General features: G+C 49.5%; 1 protein-coding gene across 1 annotated transcript; it reads right to left on the reverse strand.

The window, feature by feature from the left end:
• Positions 1–319: 319 nt before the first annotated feature.
• Positions 320–10,376, reverse strand: ECRG4 (ECRG4 augurin precursor). The gene is made up of 4 exons (XM_061432552.1): positions 9,547–10,376; positions 4,841–4,888; positions 2,766–2,923; positions 320–690 (listed from the first exon to the last, which is right to left on the reverse strand). Exons 1-4 carry the CDS (start codon positions 9,968–9,970, stop codon positions 532–534), a joined length of 789 nt encoding a protein of 262 aa, XP_061288536.1. The 5' UTR covers positions 9,971–10,376; the 3' UTR covers positions 320–531.
• Positions 10,377–20,390: the final 10,014 nt, after the last annotated feature.

Genomic DNA, 20,390 nt, shown 5'->3' on the forward strand with positions numbered 1-20,390 from the left:
TAATATTAAATAGGTCCGGTTCTGGCTCAGGCCATGGAAGAGCAATCAAACTTGCAAAACCACATCAATGATTAGATCCTCCAAACTGTGTTCTGTGATCTTAAATGATTTCCAATAAATTTTCTTGCTGGGTTTTGCTTGTTTGTTTGCATTTAGTGTGGACTGAATTCTAACACACTGAAGACCCCTGCTCCATCCCATGGCTTGGGATGGTAGGGACTCTTGGAGGGGGTCACACTTGGTGCCTCTGAGAGGTTGAGAAACATCCAGGGAAGGAAAACTCTCGCCAGCTTAAGTTTCATTCAAACTTTCAAACTCAGACTTTTAAACAAAATGCTTTTATTTATAGTTTTAAATGGAATGCAGTGTTAGGAACTTGCATGGACTCTCGAAAGGCCTTTATATTCTCTGTGTTAATGCTTCCTTTCTGGCCATAGAAAGCGAGTAGGGAAGATGGGCCAAGACTAGACATGGCAGACACAGCCCAAGAGCTGTGCGGAGCCCACGGCCTGAACCTGCCCGAAGGGGTGGTCAGTAGTCGTCATAGTTCACGCTGGCTCCGTGACGGAAGCTGTGGGCACTCCGGGGGCCAATGGCCGCGTCCTCATCATAGTGGCGCTGATAGTAATCGTAGTAGTCGTGCCCATTCCGATTTCTATTCAGCCAATAGCTGATGTCATCCTCAAATTTCTGGAGAAGAGGGTGAGAAAGGATGGGATTAAAGACACCACTTCCCAGAGCACATTTTACTGGTGGTGTTTCTCTGGTGTTTTTCTTTAACAATGAATGACCCCTAATAGAAACTCCTGCAACAAGGTCCTACTGTACAGCACAAGGAGGAACTATATTCAATATCCTGTGGTAACTATAAGGGAAAAGAACCCGAAAAATAACATATATATATGTGCGTGTGTATCTGAAACTAACATTAACAACAATCAACTGTTGTTCAGTCACTAAGTCATGTCCAACTCCTTGTGACCCCGTGAACTGCAGCACACCAGGCTTTTCCTGACCTTCACTATCTCCTAGAGCTTGTTCAAAGTCATGTCCATTGAGTCAGTGATACTGTCTAACCATCTCATCCTCTGTTTCCCCCTTCTCCTGCTCTCAATCTTTCCCAGCATCAGGGTCTTTTCTAGTGAGTCATCAGGTGGCCAAAGTACTGGAGCTTCAGCTTCAGCATCAGTCCTTCCAGTGAATATTCTAGGTTAATTTCCTTTAGGATTGACTGGTTTGATCCCCTTGCAGTTCAAGGGACTTTCAAGCGTACTTCAATAAGAGAGTACTTTTCAACTGTACTTCAATAAAAACTAATAAATAGTACTTAAAAAAATAATTACTCCTGCCTACAGCATCCCTGGGCCAGAGGTCAGTTCTAACCAGCAGGAGAGCACTGCTGAAAGCCTAGTCCCCAAAGGCATATACACCCCTTCCCCTGAACCCCTGCCTGCGAGTTCTGAATATACCCCAGACTTCAGCATTCTTCTCTTTTTTGGTAAAGAAAGCGGACATCTGCCCAATGCAGTAACAACTGGGCCTGCCCCCAGCACTAGGGGTCTAGTGTGGCAGACGCTGACCCCCAGTCCTGCCTGGGCTGCTGCACAGGGCTTAGTAAATGGTGGTGAACAGAATCATACTGCAGCCTCAGGGCGTGTCTGGTGGTGACTCTCTCACAACTGTAGTGATGCTCAAACAGATCTGGTGCACCAACTCAGGCCACAAACACTACGTGGGCACAATTCCACCTTCTTCATCTGCTTGGCCTGGGGCTGCGACCTCCACCACCCTTACCACCCCCACCAGTCTCTGCTTTTAAAAGAAGATGGCTTGCTTGACTCACAATACTGCAGTTTGTCACATAGGGTAGTAGCCTCATTCTTTGGTTTTCCTAATTTTATAATCTTGTTTAAGGTTTTGCCTTAAAATAACTTTTTTTCAAAAAACTTAAAAAATATTTTATAAATACAGAAATAATGCAGACTCACATTTTACAAAAGCACGGTGGGAGGGAGACAAAGAGAAAGGGGCTATTTCCACTCCCAATCCCTACTGGTGTCTGGGTGCATGTCCTTCTAGTCCCATCTGTGCATGTTAGAACCTTACTGCATCCTCACATTTACTCACACTCAGATAAAACCATACAGATACGGTCAGAGGGTTCCTAGGAAAATCAGACTCTCCCTGAATCTAAGTCCCAGCCTCTTCAGGCAGGGAAGTCTCTGGAATTCTGCTACGAAACCCTGATGGGAGGGATCCCATTGGGCACAGCGGGGTGGAAAATTCCAGCCAACACCGTATACCTGACGGTCACGTAGTCCAGTGCCTGGCAGCTCTGGCTTTGACTTCAGGGCAAATAACAGAACTTCATTCTCTGCCCGTTTCCCTGCATGCCCTCCCACCATCTGGTGGGAATCCAAGCCTCTCCCCCGCCCCCACCCAACCCTCATCCCCCCAGGGAGAGCCAGGCCTCTGCCCCCCAACCCTGCCCTGTAGAAAGCCAGCCTCCTTTCCCCCCCTCCACCCTCAACCCTCATGGGAATCCAGGCCTCTGCCCCCCAACCCCCATTCCCTCAGGAAGACCCAGGCTTCTGCCCCTCACCTCCACTCTGCCCTGTAGGAAGCCAGCCCTCTGTCCCACCTACCCCCACGGGATCCAGGCCTCTGCCCCCCAACCCTCATCCCCACCAGGGGAAGCCAGGCGTCTGCACCAGCCCCCACTCTCCCAGGCCCACCCCTCCTGCCGAGGGAGCCGGGACACCCACCGCCTCATCGAAGCCCAGGTACAGGAAGTGCTGGTACCATTGCTGCACCTCTGGCCTCGAGCGGTCCCACAGCTGCCGCTTGGGCCTCCTAAGGCTGCTCAGGAACTCCTTGGCTCTGCTCTCCTGGACAGCCACCGGTGTCGTAGTGGGAGCAGGGGCTGAAACAAGGGGTACCCCCACCACCAAGTACAAAGATGATTTCTTTCCTCACTGGGGTGAATTGCTCTTCCACATCCCCTCCCACCCTGCCTGGCAGGAGATGCTCTGTCTGGCATATCCTTCCTGCAGGACACGGATACAGTGGGGGCTCCCTCACTAGGTCCCACCCTGGGCTCTGGGGTAGCCAGCCCTGCCCTCTGGGCACTGCCATATCACAGGCCTGGGGTTGGGGCAGGAACCGAATTCAGCTCCTCCTCTGCAGCCCCTGGCCACACCCAGACCCAGGTCCAGCCCTGGACAGGGGCTGGTGCTTCCTTGTGGGCTCTGCTGTCAGGAAACCACGGTGTATCCAGTGCTGCCTGGTGGGTGTTCACTATCCAAGTAAACAAGAGCCCTCTGGGGCTGCTTAGGAGTCCAGGGGAGAGAGAGCTGGAACAAGGGGCCCTGGGCCAGCCAGCCAGGCAAGTCCAGCAGGGGCTGTGGGGACAAGCGGTGCCACCTGGGGTCCCACTGTGTGACCACTGATGATTGGACTGCCTCTTAATGGGGTGACCCTACCTTTCCCACGGCTTCCCTGAATGCCTTCTCTCATGGGCTCAGTGCTGAAAGGGCCCCACTCCTGCAGATACACTCAGGGAAGCTCTGGGTCCTGGGCTGGCCCTGCTGACTGCCTCTGAGCCCCTGTTCCCTCATCTGTGACGCTGGATGGATGGTCTTTGCCTTGAGGTTGGCATGGAGGTTGCACAGGAAAAGGAAGTCAAGTGCCCTTGTGTCCTTGCTCACATGGGTAAATACCAGCACGTTTGTATTCTCTCCACCTGCTCGTCTGGGCATTTCCCTCTGGGCCTGTCACACTGTTTCACACACAGTAGGTGCTCAGTATATGTTTCTTGTCTTGAGCTGGATAAACGCTGAAGGTATACACAGAGGAGTCCTGATTTTCTCGGTCACTTTCTCTCTGGTATCCCTTGCACAGGTGGCCCTGCCAGAACTCCCATCAGCCCTGGTATCCCTGGGAGATGGCTGCTCAGCCCAGGGAAGGGGCCGTCTGAGGGGCCTGGGAGGTCAGGGGTGGACGAAGGCCTCAGAAGCGGCTGGAAGAGCTGGGGAGATGCTGGGAGTCCCTCTTCATACCGAGAGGAGCCACATGTGCTCAGCAGGTGTGTGTCAGGTGGAGGGGTCACTGCAGACCCCCTGGGAAGTAGCTGCATAAGCACCGGGGCCCCACAGCGGGGAACAGACTTCAAATTCAACCTCCTGGAGCCCCGTTAACTCAGGGAAAAGAATAAGTGGCTAAAAGTTCACCTCAGAAATTTAGTCTTCACTCTAAGGGACAGATCACTTCCTGTTTTCCAGGTGAAGACACATGTTCCGAGGGAGAATGGTGTTGACAGGACCACAGGGTGACGGAACCCGCTGCAGGGGCCAGGACTCACCTGCATGGTTCCCAGACGGTTCATGTGCTACCACCACTCCCTGAGGCATGTTCTTCACAACAGGTGTCAGCAACACAAGTCTTTCTGGTTAACCCTTTCCCAAGGGCCACCTGGATACAGAGGACGCCCACAAGCCCACTCTGCGCTGCCCCAGGACTAAGGCAGTGTGTGCTCCAGACTCAGGCATGTGCTCTAAAGGGCACCAGGGTTCTAAAACAGCCTTCCCTGAACACTGCCGCTCTGTTCCTTTTATTTCTGAATCTACACTGACAGCTTTCAGAGAAGCATTAACTGGCAATAATATTTATCTGATGAAATACCGCACCACATCCCCACAGAACCACCCCTTCTATCTGTTAACCTTTTAAGGAGTAAACACTTTTCATTTTCCAAACACAAGCCTCCAGTGAACACATCAACATCCCCATTTCCCTGCAACCCGCTGAAGAATGCCCCCTTATCCATGTAGGCTGTATTTACCTTCTCGTTTCCGAAGCAGCAACTTGAGTTTGTTTCCACTTATGCCGCCTAAAGGAATGAAGACAGAAATCATTTCAGGATTGTACTGAACCCTTAAATTTCTCACATGCAAAAATCCACATTGGAAAAAACTCACTTCATGCCTCTATCCTGCTTTGGCAACTTGGTATCCAATGCTTGCTGCATTTCCTGTTATGTAGAAAAGGCCATTCAGGCTGCCCGTTGCTCAAACTGGTGACAAGGATTATGGCTGAGGTTTGAGCCACTGGAGACCATCTGAACTGTTCTCCAGGAAAAGTAACATTGTCCTTTGAGCCCTTCTATCATAGTATTCAGGCAGTCACCAGGAGTTAGGCGGAGAAGAGATACATGTGTATTGCATGAATGGCTGAGTCCCTCTGTTGTTCACCTGAAACTATCACAACATTGTTAACTGGCTATGTATACATGCGTGCTCAGTTGTTCAGTCATGTCCGACTCTTTGTGACCCCATGGACTGTAGCCTACCAGGCTCCTCTGTCCATGCGATTCTCTAGGCAAGAATACTGGAGTGAGGAGTTGCCATTTCTTCCTCCAGGAGATCTTCTTCACCCAGGGATTGAACCCTGGATCAAATCCTGCATTGGCAGGCTGAAACTTTATCATTGAGCCACCTGGGAAGCCCATATTCTAGTATAAAACTTTAAAAAAATTAAATAATATTCAGGCAGCTATCTGTCATATGTACCTGCCTGCAGACTTTACTAAATAGTGTCCCCCCAAATTCATAGCACCCAGAACCTCAGCATGGGAACCTATTTGAAAATAAGGTCTTTGCAGATGCAATGAGTTAAGGGTCCGGAGGTAACATGATGCTGGGTTTAGGCTGGGCTCTAAATCCAACGACTGATGTCCTTACAAGAAGAGGTGACACCACACAGATGGCAGTCGTGAGAAGATGAAGGCAGAAGTGGGCTTTCTCTACCACAAGCCGAGGCACGTGCCTCAGTGCTCTCAAAGTTCAGCCCTGTATCGTTACTTGCCCTGACTGTCTTACAATCAGGCATCATGTGTACCATTTACTGTGGTTTGTATTCAGATCTAGAAGTGTTTATAACCTGCCCAATCGTTTAATAGGAAATGATGAGTTTGATCTCATGAAACGTACCCTCTGGCCCGTGAGCTGGTTCGAAGACTGTGGAAGCCTCTGGTCTCTGAGTGCTACTTACAGGAATGAGGCTTGTCCTGTGGAGGGGGAACCAGAGGCTCTGGGACAGAGCACAGCCTTGTAAAGACTGAGCAGAGCATCCTTAGGTGTATGAGCCACAGTCTGGCCCAAGGATGGAGATGCTGAGATGGTGGTATCCATCCTTCAGCAGGTCCTGCCCTCCCCAACTGTGGACCAATTTGCAACTGCAAAGGTGTGGTCTTCTGGGAATAGGAGCCAGAGCTCCAGCCAAACTTTCAGAAGTGTGTGGGGCCCAAAGAAGACTAAGAAACTCTGCTTAAAAAAATTTATTATGTCGTTGGGGAGGAAAAAAACACATTTGTAGCCAAAAGTCACAAATTGGCTGCTCACCGCTAAACATGACCTGCAAGTGTGTTTTCTTAGGTGCCCCATGTTTACGGATTTAGTATTTGAATGTTTCCAGACCCAGGTCACTTGGCAGACCCCGGGGTCTGTAAACAGCACTTTACCTCTCAAGCCCCCCACAGGTGTTTGAATTTGGGTGCCTCCCACCTGCCTTTAGAATAGGGAGCCAGGTCTGGGGGGAACTCTAGGGATCCCACTGCAAGAGGAGAACACAGTGGGGCCACCCTCATGTCTTCAGAGGAGGGCTGGTGTCTCTGGGCGGTGGGCTAAGTGGGCAGTGGTCTGAATTCAGAATTATCATCTACACTTCCAGTCAGTCTACAGAGATGCAGTTGTTTAAAAAGCAGGTACAATTTTAGGCTGTGTAAATAAAAGGAGAGCGTCTTGCAGAAAGGAAATACTTGTCCTGCCTGTGTTTCAGCTTGTCTCTGATCAGCCCACCTCTTTTACTATTTGGTTCAGGTACTAACATGTGACCTTCAGATGGTCACAGAAAAACAGGAGTTCTGGCAAAAGGAAAAAGGTTTAGAAAGAGGAAAAAGTCCAGGAGGAACAAACGGCCTGTGTGTGTGTATGATAACAAATTAAAGTAATTTAGATGTTTAACTGGGGCTTCCCTCGTGGCTCAGACGGTAAAGAATCTGCCTGCCAATGCAGGAGACCCAGGTTCGATCCTTGGGTTGGGAAGATCCCCTGGAGGAGGGCATGGCAACCCACCCCAGTATTCTTGCCTGGAGAATCCCATGGACAGAGGAGCCTGGTGGGCTACAAGGCTGTAGCCCTGTAGAAAGTTGGACATGACTGAGTGACTAACACACACACACACACACAAACACATAGATGTTAAACTAGAGGAAAGAAACTTCTGGGAGCAGAGCGATAGATGGCTCTAAGATGCCACTGTGCCATAAATCTATGGGTGGGCAGCAGGCTGCCAGCACCAGACAGCCACCCACGGCTGGAGCAAATCAACAGAGAAGCTTCCCATCCAGAGTCACTAGAGGTATCAGGGCATCAGTTGTGAGTCAGCACTGGGGAGGCTGCTGCACAGGAGGTTCAGTTACAAGGGGTGGGACCACTTTCAGTCTGTGCTTCCCTCCCAACCTCAAGAGCCAGCGAAGGAATCTACATTTGCCAACATGGACAGAGCACGAATCTGAGCATATTTTAGTATCTTAATATATGTGAGTCTCCAATGACTCAGAGTAGCCTGCCAAATTAAGTACCACCTCTCTGTCTGTATTCTGTAAGAGCACTTTAATACTGATGAATTGAAACAGACATTGGAAAAGTGAAAAGTGTTTGTCGCTCAGTCATGCCCAACTCTTTGCATCCCCTTGGACTGGAGCCTGCCAGGCTCCTGTCTATGGAATTCTCCAGGCAAGAATGTTGGAATGGGTTGCCATGCTCTCCTGCAGGGGATCTTCCTGACCCAGTGATTGAACCTGGCTCTTCCGCATTGCAAGCAGATTCTTTACCATCTGAGTGGCATTTGTGCTAAAGCTGCAATTTCTCCTAGCAAATCTGTGTCACTACTAACCCAGAAAGGTGAGCCTCATCAGATTCAGCTACACAATTGAAAAGGGTGAACAAGTCCTAAAATGATAAATATCAGCGATGCCATGGTGCCAATTACTGCCCACTGAACTGTAAATATCAATGCATGAACGTGGACACCACGCTAACTTTATTTGAAGAAAGGAATAAAGAACGAATGAGCTGCTGTGGGGTTTGTCTTGTAGCATCATGGATTTCTACCCCAACATCACTGGTCACCATTTTTAGGCTGTGCTCATACGCACTCCTGAGTTGATCAAGTTTAGCTCCCTGGCATTCGATCTCCCAGCGGGTTTGGAATTTTAAAATGCCCCCTTTGAAGCTCATGATAAACTGATCAAGAAAGGGCAATGGTCCCTTTCTCCATTAAATGCTTTTGGGTGTCATAAAATCACTCTGGGGACTTTACATAAAGATTTTTATTTGGTGTCATAAGAACTTTCACATTCCAGCTCAATGACCATAATATTTTAACCAACTCCTATCACTGCAATCTTGGTATAAATGAAATAAAATACAAATCCTGAAAACCCAAAAATGGGTTTCTAGCTGATGTCCACTTGCTGTATTCAGTTGTGGTTCTTAAAATGGGAGGAACAAGCGGGAGGTGATAAATCAGGTGATGGGGAGTGATTGACTGGCCTCCCTTGTGGTCCTAAATTAGAAAAGCAGTCACCCCAGCCCCTCTGTTGTGCTAATGCCCCCCAGGGCTCCCATTGCTCCTCTGGCCTATGTTTGCTCTTCCCAACTTGTGCTGACCACACAAAACACAGACGTTCAGCAACCAAGGGGGTCCTGCCTTTCCACTCACCTTGCTTGGCTGCTTTGTGTTGTGAGAAGCTTCAGTCTCAGGTTCTTGAGCAGGTCACCCTCCCACCTTCCAGCCCTTGAATCTTCCCAGTAGACCTGGGGTCACCACCCCACCTCTCACACCCGTAAAGGCACCCCTGCCTGCAGGAGGCCACTCCTGAGCCATAAAGGATGGTAAGAGGGAAGTGAGCACTCAGGGTGAAACCTCCCTACGGTGGGTTCTGTGGGCTCCCAGGGTTCAGAAGTCCACACCCCACCCACTTCATCTGCAGCCTGTGCGTGAATGCGCGCGTTTTCTAGGGAAAGAACTGGGATTGCCAACCCATTCGAGAGGGCCTCCAAGAAGTAGAGATGTTAAAGAATTTCCTTTCAGAGCTTTTCCCCAGCGAGGAGGTGAGGCCCTGCTCCTGCTCGCGCAGATTTGCAGGCCTGGAACTTAACTGAGACGAGGCGCCAGAAAGGGAACACCTGGAAGGGACCCTGGGGATGAAGGCCTTTTGACTCCTCTGAGTTCTGGGTGCCACCTGCCTACAGCGCCCACTGCGCCCTGCCTCTAGCGTTCTGTCCAAGGCTCCTCCGCCTCTTTTCCCAAGGTTGCCGCGAACACCTGAAACCCTGCCCTTGACCCTGAACTCTGCCACTTCCCACCGCGCAAGGGCAGAACCCAAGACCGCTTTCAACTCTTGGCCCTTGCCAGGACTCGGGATGTACGCCTTGGTCTCCGCGCCCTCCTCTCGGCGTTAGCGCCGTGAAATTGCCTCCTTACCTGGGCCCACGCACAGCAGCAGCAGCAGCGCCAGTGCGGTCATGACCAGGAAGGCGGGCCGCGCGGAGGAGGTGGCCATGGTTGCAGCGGATGCGCTGGAGAGAGATGAGCGCGCCTTAGCCACTGCGCGGGAAGGATAAGGAAGGCGCTTGTTCTGGAGGACCCGGCGCCGGCGGACTGCGCTCTGAAGAACTGCGCTCAAGGGTACTGGAAGCGCGGGCGGTCCCCGAGTCCGGGCCGGGGCGGGACCCGGCAGGCTGGCGCTGTGCCGACGGGCCGCGGGCCAAGCGTCCGTGCCAAGTCTCCGCGCCCCTCTCTCCGGCCGCGGCTCCTCCAAGGCTGCGGGGCTGTGGGCGCCTGGGCCGCCAAAGACCGCGGGCGAAGGGCAAGAGAGGTCCGGCTGCCTCGGGAGGGGACGCGGCATCCAGCGGGGGAAGGGCTGGGTGCTCTGAGGGTCCCCGCTCAGGCCTCGGGATCTCGCCGCCACCGGCCCTCCCGACCACAGTCCCCTCCCCTGCGCACCGCGCGCCCTGGTCCCTCCAGCCCGCTCCCTCCCTCCCGCTCAGGCCTTCGGAATGTCCTGGCTTTGCGTCGCAGCTCTAAAGATGCCTTTGGCAGCTCTGTGCTTCGTGCTGTTTAAGTCTCCACGCTCTGGGCTCAGAGCTGCATTCCAGGAAAACATCTCGCTCAAGAGACTCCGACAGACGAGCCTTTCAGTAATCAGGAGAGAATGAGCCCCGCAAGTGTTCACACGTCTCCATCGTGTGCCCCATCCACGCACACTAAAGGGGCACCCGGCACCCGCGTGAGGCCACGGGAGCTGGAGCCGGCCTCCCCTGTCCCTGACCTGTGCACACACGAGGACCCCGCGGGCGGCGCGTCTTCTGGGAACTAACCCCTCTAAGCCCATCTACACTGCGGCTACTTCTCCTTTAACACCTTCGCACCCTGAGCCTGTGCTCACCAGGTAAAGAATCCGCCTGCCAGTGTGGAAGAGACGCGGATTCGATCCCTGGGTTGGGAAGATCCCCTGGAGAAGGAAATTGCAACTGGTTCCAGTATTCTTGTCTGGAGAATCCCATGAACAGAGGGGGCCTAGTGGGCTACAGTCCATGGGGTCGAAAAGAGTCCGACAGGACTAAACAACATAATACAGAAAAGTGTGCAGATCAAATATGTAACTTCACAATAGAGATGTTGCTACCTTCCCACTTCTGCAGGAGCTGATGTTCCTCCCAGCTTCTCACCCCAACATGTAGCTTAACAGTTTAGTTTGAGGCAATCCTCTTGTTTTGAGGGGGGAAGATTATTTAAAGTCTTTACTGAATTTGTAACAGTATTGCTCCTGTTATGTTTTGGGTTTTTTGGCATGGATGCATGTGAAATCTTAGCTCCCCAACCAGGGATCGAACCCCGCTGCATTGAAAGGTGAAGTCTTAACCACTGGACTGCCAGGGCAGTCCCTTAGGTAATCCTCTTTTAAAAACACTTCATTGGTATTTTATTTTCATTTCCTTAAAGAGGAAAAGAACCAACAACAACCTCAAAATAAATACTTTTGGTTACCAGTAGGAAGACACTAATGATTAAAAGGATTAAGAGGATCAGATTCATTACTGTCAATTGAATCCAATTTAATTCAGTTCAATCCTTATCAATATCTGTTTCTCAAGATGTTCAGTGGACATTCCTATAAACAGTCTTCCAGAGTGACATGTCTTTGGCTCCCATGTTCACGTCTGCCTTACACATTATTAGTACCGTTTATCAACATGAGTAACAGCGCACAAAGCCCTGCATCCTCCCCTCTCTCTGTCTTTTGTCTGTTTCCATCTTTTGTCTGTTTCCAGGTCTTTGATTGCTTGGGTCCTACTGACTGGGCTTTCTCTCTCTCTTTCTCTTTCTCCTGCACAAACACAGAAGGCTTCCCTTGTAGAGGAGGGCAGGGGAGGGAAGATGACTTTGATGGCCCCAGGAGCCATAACTGCTGCTTCAGTAAGAGGCTCAGGTGTGATGTGTGATGAAATCCCCCATGTTCATTCACAGGGAGACAGCCCTGTGTCAGCAGCAGAACCCTCTCCCCACTACCACCTTCCTGGGGTCTGCCAAGCTCAAGTGCCCAGCTGGAGATGCTGTGCCTGTTCCAACATCCACCTTCCTTTCTGTTTGTTTACTTGTTCAACTGCACTTGCTTATAAAATGAAGCGCTTCGAAAAGTCCTTTTCTTCCTATTTACTTAAATCCACCATCCCCTTCTTCCCTCTACTGAAGCTGGTCTAGTCCTCATTCCACTGTTTCTCAGATTGGGTCTAAAAGTCCCAAGGTGCTTGTTAAGGCAGGTTCCTGGGCTGCATTCCTTGGGATTCTGATCCACTTTGTCCTGAGTGAAGCTCAAGGGTCTTTGTTTTTCTGGGGGATGCTCATGCAAGCAGTGCTCAGGGTGCGTTATGGGTCCCCATCCCCACCAAAACCCACCTGCCACCTTCAGCCTCTGCTCCACTGACATGCATACATGTGGCCTGTCCAGCATGGGGGCCTTAGGGTAGGGGCAGCAGGGAGGCTCAGGGGTCCCAGAGAGAGCATTCTAAGATCAGCTCTTCCAAAAGACAAGAAGAGGAAGCAGCTGACACCTTAAGGGCTTGGCCTGGAAACTGACCCGCATCAATGCTACCATGCTGTTGATGGGAGCAGTCACAGAGCCCACCACCTGGGGAAATTCTGGGGAGGGTCAAAGGTGCCATTTCTCAGTGGGAGGATGTCAAAGAATGTGTGGCCGTCTTTAATCCACTGTCCTCCCCACTTCTCAAGGCCAAGCCCAGATGCTGCCTCCTCCAGGAAGTCTCTCCTGCTTTCCCCTTGGGGCCAGGAGTATACTACCCTCTGAGTTCCTCCAGGCCTATTTTTCCCCTCAAGGTTTTTTCCTTCTGCTTTATTTCTCTTTGACCTCTTCAAGTTGTTTGTTTTCTTTATTTCCCTGTAAAACTGACACCCAATAAATATTTGGTGAATGAATAAATGTTGCCATCGAGAGGTGAATCTGTAGTTACTCAAGTCTTGTATAAATGAGATCATTTCATATGTTTCTGTCTATTTTAAGTTTGCTATTAAAAAAGTACATGTTACATATAACAAAAACGCATAGCAGCCCAGGAACAGTATAAGGAAAGCCCCCTGAGTAGAGACCCTCCTCCAAGGCCAGCGTAGAAACTGCCAACACCCCAGAACTGGCAAGTGCAGGGTTAATCTGCATACTCAGTGGTGGGTCCTCAAAACTCCCTTCCTGTTTATTAAGCAAATTCCCACATTGGAATTTTAATAACTTTTGCCATTTCAAATAACTAACTGAAGCCAAAGGCAGGGAATGCAGGAAAGTTTCTTTTCAGCCTAAAAAAATACTGAGAAGGACAGAGTCCTTATTATGCACAATTCAGCTCCCAGGAAGGCTCGTTTAGCAGGGTTCTGGAGGGGCCAAGGACCCCACAGACAGACCCTCAATGGGGCCCCTCAGGAGGATGCCCTTAGTGATGGGACCCCTCAGGAGGATATGGTCCTTCGTGATGGGACCCCTCCAATGGACGTGGTCCTTAGTGATGGTGCTCCAAAGGCCACATGGTCCATAGCGATAGGGCCCCTCAGGAGGACATGGACCTTAATGATGGTGCCTCATAGACAGACGTGGTCTTTAGTGATGGGGCCCCTCAGGAGGACATGGACCTTAATGATGGCGCCTCATAAACATACGTGGTATTTAGTAATGGGGCCCCTCAGGAGGATGTGATCTGTAGTGATGGGGCCACTCAGGCCACGTGGTTCTTAGTAAAGATGAACATAGGCGAACGTGGACCTTAGTGATGGGACCCCTTGGGCCACATGGTCCTTAGTGAAGGTGAACCGAGATCCCCAGCTGTGGTATAAAGACAGTCAACATCTTGAAGAAATGGGCTTCAGATCCCTAAGGGGCCTGTGGTGAAAAAGAGATGACGATACTAAAACAGATTTGCACATTAAACGGGGCCAGTTTCCAGTCTCTTCCTACGTTAAATTTGTAGCATTTTAACCAAAGCTGAGGAGACCCCAGAAACCTGGAGCAGATCACTGAGGTGGAGTGTAGCCCAGCTGCCCACGGTGGAGCAAGCCCCCTGCACTTTGCCTGAAGTCCTTTGTCCTGTGGAGAAGGGAGCATGCACGTTCTCAGTATAAAACCAGAGCAGTGGTTCGATGACCTGGAGGCAAAGGATGGTGTCCTTGTGGGGGCATCATCATGGGGGCGAGCTGCTCCAGGCAGGAGGGGTCCCAGCCTTGGGTACCAAGACCGCAGCCAGAGACTTGCTCTTTACACCTGGTCGTGGGGATACCAGGCCTCATAGTGGGTGTCCAGGGACTGGGCACAGATGGGGCAGGGGCCACAGGACCCACAGGGCCATCAGCCAGTGTGACATTCCTTAAGAAATGACTCAAAATAGTCTTATTACCTTCAACAGAGACACCCTGAATCCCAGAGCGATGGGACAAGATCTTGTTGTGGCCTCGCTCCCGTGGTCAGGGGTCAGCAGTGACTGAGCACTGCTGGGGTCTCTTTGGGGCCCAGTTAGAGCATTATCACCACATAGTCCATAGAGCTCCCCCAGGCCGCTTGGGCTCTTCCAGTTTCCTTTTGTTCTTGCTGTTATTTCATTTCATTGTTTGTTGATGCTGTGAATTACTGAGCACAGAATTTTAAGACAGCCGTGTAAGTGCCTTATATGTGTGTGTGTTTAGTCACTCAGTTGTGTCCTACTCTTTGTTACCCTGTGGAAGATAAGATTTCCCAGGCAAGAATACTGCAGTGGGTTGCCATTTCCTCTGTCAGGGGATGTTCCTGATCCAGGGATGGAATGTGTGTCTCCTGTGTCTCCTGTATTGGCAGGTGGATTCTACACCACTGAGCCATCAGGGAAGCCCTAGTGCCTTATGGGTAGATTGAAAATGTGGTTCAAACCAGCTCCCTCCAGCCCCCATGTGAGCATCTGGGATTCATTCCTTCTGCTAAGGCAGCATACTTTCAAGATGCTCTGCTCAAATACAAATATTCTTGATTAGGTTATAGCAGTATGATATCCTCCATTCACAGAGATGGAGAAGTGGCCATGGTACCATCACAGGCAAGCCTCTGTCACCTCCGAGGGTGTAGACACCTGTGAGGCATAAAGGGCTGCCCTTGGAAACAGAACCTACAACTGAACGGTATTTTCCGATTCCCAAGTCCTTCCCAGGACCTGTGGGGCTTGCAGGAGTGACCCTTCCCCCTTTTACAGTTCAGGAACCTGGGTCTCAGAGGCTGTGACTTGCCAATCAGTCAGTTGGCTGACTCAGCCCAGGCTCTGACACTCCTCTGGTCTCTATGCATCCTCAGACGGCCCAGAGACAAGAGGCTGTGCTGGGTGCCCTGCGTGGGGATGTGTAGGGGCAGATTCAAGTCCTCAGGACACTGTCAATCTAGCAAAGGGAGCAGGACACACACTAAAGTGTCAGGAGCAGCGGACTGTAGGTAGATTTTGCAGCTGTTTGAAAGCTATCTCCCAATGGGCATTTTAAGGTCCTCAAACCATCAAGGTTACTATTGTTAGGAACAAGAATGATAAAGCTTTATTTAAGTGATTGATGGTTTATCAACACCTTCACATGGAGTTCTTTATTTTAAACTCATGGTCTGGAGTGAGGGTCAAGTCTTTCTGCCAAATTTTGTCCCTCCATCTTAAGATTCTGCTCAAGAATCTTGTCACCTGAGATATTTACGCGGGAAATTTCCTTTTACCTTTGGCCGGTATAAAGCTGTTTATATCATCTTGGCATGCTAGTTTGAACTCATTTAGCTATTTCCTTTGGGAGATTTGGTCTTTGCTCTATTTTTTCTCCCTTGTGTGTGTGTGTGTATGTGTGGTGCAGACTAGGAGGGAGGCAGCTTAAAGTCATTTTTGTATTTCATTTGTCAGACCCTCCAAGCTGGGGATGTGTATCCTGAGTCACTGTTTACTGCCCAGCAGGACCTGGCCCTTGCAGAGCTGCCTGCATGCGCAGGAAGGGGTGGGGTGGCCCTGAGTGCTGGGGCAGCTCCAGGACTGGGGGGAGGGGAAGGGGCTTGTCACAGGGATGGACCCCAGTTACCCTTATTCACTATTCATGTTTCTCCTTGAAGGGCCCTGCCCCACGTGGGAACAACAAAATTCACAAGGCACAGCCATAAGATGACCCCCTGCAAGACCATGGCAGGTGTGACCATGCTGTGACCTTCCCTCTATCCGGTAGCCCCAGGCACCAGTCAGTGGACATAAAGTCTTTATTAGAGCCCCACTCCCTATCATGCAACCTGAGTTATTTTTAAATATTTTCATTAAAGTACAGTTGACTTGTAAAGTTGTGTTAATTTCTGGTGAACAGCCAAGTGATTCCATTACGCACATACCTCTAATCCATTATTTTTCATATTCTTTTCCATTCTGGTTTATTACAAGCTATTGAATATAGTTCCCTGTGCTATACGGTAGGACCCTGTTGTTTATTTTACACAGTTGTGTATCTGCCATAGCATCATGAATGGACCTAGAGATGATCACGCTAGGTGAACTAAGTCAGAGAAAGACAAATACCTTCTGAGTTACTCACATACAACTTTCCCCTGCTTCCCCTGACTGTCTAAGCCTGAAAACAGAGGCTAATCACATCCATGTTTTCTCCTGACTGCACTAGGGCGAAACTGAAGTCAAAGCAACAGCACACTGTTTAATGTGCAGGTCAAAGGGGTCTCAGGAATGTGTGCAGCTGTGTGTCCGGCACACATCACTCTAGAAAAGACTCTAACCCACTGCCCACTCCTGGGTTCACCAGCTGAGGCCTGAGAGCAGGTCACCTCGGAGGGGAGCACACGTGTTTGACTTGAGGGAGGTAGTTTTAATTCCCACATCAGCCATGTGGAGCATGTGCCTGCAGCCGTGAAGGGAGACAGGGGTGACACACAGGCCCCCACAGCTCAGCTGGGTCCATGACCCTCCTGGGCTTGTGTGATACTGCACCAGTCCAAGCCCTGGCTGAGTTAGGGCTTAAGACCCAAAGTGGCACAATGCACAGAAATTTCCAGAGACAGGCTGCTCCTGATTCAACACGGAACCCTCCCACAGAGCGTTCTCCCTCAGGGTTCACGTAGTTACACTTGGGCCAAAACCACTCTGCACTTCCTCTCTCACCCCCACAAGGCTAGCAACTGAGGATTCCGATGCTCTGACTCCAGGCAGCCGACAGGGCTGAGGCTGCCAGCCAGGGAATGGAGCCTGTCTCATTAGTGAGAGACAACCAGGCTCCTCACTGAATGGTGGGGCCTTCATGTAATTTGAACATTAAAGCATTTTGTGCCTCTCCGGGAAGGGGGACATCTTTCTAGTAACTGTTTTCCTGCCCCTCACATACCCCCAGACCCCTGTTTCCAAGATTGGACTTACACCCTCAAAACTAACACAACATTGCAAATCAACTTTACTCCAATAAATTTTTTTTAAAAATTGGATTTGGCTATAATGATTGGTTCCATCTCTTCTAAGCTCCCAAGGACATGCAGCAGTGGTGATTATACCAAGCATTTTGATTTCTTATATTAGTTGGTTTTTATACAGATCAAGTCATATTTTGCACAGCGTGAAAGAGGGCCAGAAGTATTCCAATACTCTGCAAGAAAATAAAATTCTAGGGGTTAAATGTTTCCTTACAGCTCCAAGCAGCTCAAAGAATGTACAGGTAAAACTGTACATAGTTTCGAGGTCATAGTTTGAAGCTCTTTCAGGGGGTGGGCTTCCCTGGTGGCTAAGTCAGTAAAGAATTCGCCTGCAATGTGGGAGACCCTGGTTTGATCCCTGGGTCAGAAAGATCCCCTGGAGGAGGAAATGGCAACCCACTCCAGTATTCTTGCCTGGAGAATCCCATGGACAGAGGAGGCTGGCGGGCTATAGTCGGAGTCTCGAAAGAGTCAGACACATGATTTCACAACTAAATCATCAAGGTGTGGGGGGACATGTCTGCCTCTGGTATGGAGGGTGACTTAAATAACTTTGGTGAAATTTCAGAGAAAAACACATTGGCCCCAAATTGCTCTGTTTAAAAGAACCTGCTTCAATACCATGAAATCTAATACCTAAACCAACTAGATATTTAGTTGACACAAGATATATTATCAAATATTTTGGTGAAAAGGACTTCAATTAAATACTACTGACAATGGAATTCAAGTGAAACTAATTATCTTTACAAAGCTTAGACGCGCATTTTTTTCTGGGTCAGCTCTTTTTCCTTCATCAAAATTCCTATGATGGCAAACATGCGAAGATACCCAAAAAGAAGATTCAGTCATTCATACTCTGCTCTGCATGTCTCATTGCTTCCAATAAGGCAACCCCTCTCACTTCCTCAAGCCCATTAGATGCTCAAACACTCAGGAGATTACTTAAACATCAATGATTAAAGGTATGCAGGCTATGCTTTGCAGATAAGCCATCTTCCTGCCTGTAGAAGCAGGAGGATTTAAAGTTCGTTCATTGATAGAATCAACTCCAGATCAAAAAAGAATGACAAATTCTTTAGAATGTAAAACAGTCACTTCCAGGACTACTCTTTTTCTGTTGTTGTTTGAATGTTACTCTATTTTTTTTTTTTTTTTTTTTGGCTGAGGGATATGGGATCTTAGTTCTCAGACCAGGGCCTGCGTCCCTTGCATTGGGAGTGTGGGGTCTTAACCACTGCACCACCAGGGAAGTCCCCCAGGACTACTCTTTTAAGCTCTTAAATGTACTGTTAAAGAGACCACTCTCATTCAAGGAAGTCACGTGTCTTTTGATAAATGCCATGGAGCTGACTGTCCTCTGAATCCGTTACCAGGATGAAAAAGGCAGAGATGAAGGAGGAGAAAGAGACCGTCTGGTGAAGATTAGTCCCTTAAACAACTATTTTGCCCCTTCCAGTGCCGAAACGTTGACCAGACTCATTTCCTTGGGCTTCTTGTCCACTGACCCTTCCTGTCCTGTGATGAAACAGCTGGAGGGCCACAGGCTCGGTCACTCTTGGTCATCCCTCTTTAGGACCACTGGTTGTCCATGGTGCGATCAGAGTTTGAAGGAATTGGCTGGAGAGTAGTTGAGCTTGGCTGCCAGGAGCTGGGAAGTCTGTGCAGAAAGGACCTGGCGGGACTTGTTAGGAGCTGTATTAGGAGGGCTGATCCCACCAGGCTGGGGAGCTTATTCTGGTATCCAGCAGGGCGGAGGTCAAGAAACAAGGGTGTCATGGGAGGAGAGCTTGGATGTGTGGGTGGGGCTCCACATACTCCTCTTCTCCAGGACCAGCTCAGGGGAGAAAAACACAAGAGGACTCATGGTGAAGATCAGTGAATAAATAAACTCAGCCAACCTTGAATCTTGTCATCAAGGTAGTGGTTGGGAGCCAAGAGACAAAAACCCACAAAAACAACCAAAGCAGAGACTCAAGAGGAGAAAAGTGGGGACAGGACTATAATCAGTAAATAAACATGGGTGGCAGGGTCATCAAAGCTCCAGCTGGGAGTGAACCAAAGCAGTGCTGCAAACACGGTGACCTTCACCACTGCCAACAGAGCCCAAATGTGGTGGGTGAGGGTGGGAGGGTGAGGGTGGAGGGGGGGCTTCAGCCAGGCTCTTGTTATTACCGGGACTTACTGTAGAAACTGTAGTGCACTTCCACCATGAAGATTCTACTACAAACACACACACAGCCAAAAAGCCCAAAACAACAACAAAAATCTCAACAAGAGACCTCTTTATGGGATGGAAATGAAACCTACAGACTGTGCTAGCAAGTGGACATGGCCTGTGAGAGATGCTCTTCCCATGAGTCTTAAAAGGTATTAAAAAAAGGTGTTTTAAAAAGGTTATTAAAAAAAGGAGTCTTAAAAAAAAGTATTTCTTTAGAAAAATTATTGTATTATTCTTATTGTCATTTTATTTATTTTTATTTTTTGGCTGTGCCACACAGCATGTGGGATCTTAGTTCCCTGACCAAGGATTGAGCCTGTGCTCTCTGCATTGGAAGCATGGAGTCCTAACCACTGAGCCACCAGGGAAGTGCCCCTCATAAGTCTTTTAAGGAATTTAAAGCAATTGTCATGTTCAGAGATGTCATTCTGCACATTTTCAAGTTTGGTTGTGCACATCACAACTTATCCACTATTGTAAAAAGGAATAAATAAATAGAAAGTAAGTTTTAAGAATCACTGCAGCTTCCCTGGTGGCTCAGATGGTAAAGAATCTACCTGCAATACAGGACACCTGGATTTGATACCTGTGTTGGGAAGATTCCCTGGAGGAGGGCATGGCAACCCACTCCAGTATTCTTGCCTGGAGAATCCCATGGACAGAGGAGCCTGATGGGCTACTGTCCACGGGGTCGAAAAGAGTTGGACAAGACTGAGTGAATAAGCACACAGAGGCTTTTGTGTCTTGAATCTCCTGATGAAGACACAGGAGTCTGATCAGGAAGCCCTGAGCTGTTTCAGGTGAGACATGAGGGAGGTAGACGAGGGTAGTGTTGGGAGGGACAGAGAGATGTACACAGACCTCAGAATACCGGATGGAGAATGGACAAGAGTTGGTGATGGGTTGTGGAGGTTGGGATGGAGGGAGGGGCAAGAGGGTGGATGTGCTGAAGTTGAAAGACCTGTGACTCACCCAGCAGGAGTGCCCAGTGGGTAGACAGATCTCCATAGCAGGTGTGGATCTCGAGAAAGAGCAGACTGGAGATGGTTCAGGGGCTGTCAGTATACAGGGGTCTCTGACTCCACATAACTGGAGAGATTT

This window comes from Bos javanicus, chromosome 11 (genome assembly GCF_032452875.1).
Source record: "Bos javanicus breed banteng chromosome 11, ARS-OSU_banteng_1.0, whole genome shotgun sequence".
Lineage (NCBI taxonomy): Eukaryota > Metazoa > Chordata > Mammalia > Artiodactyla > Bovidae > Bos > Bos javanicus.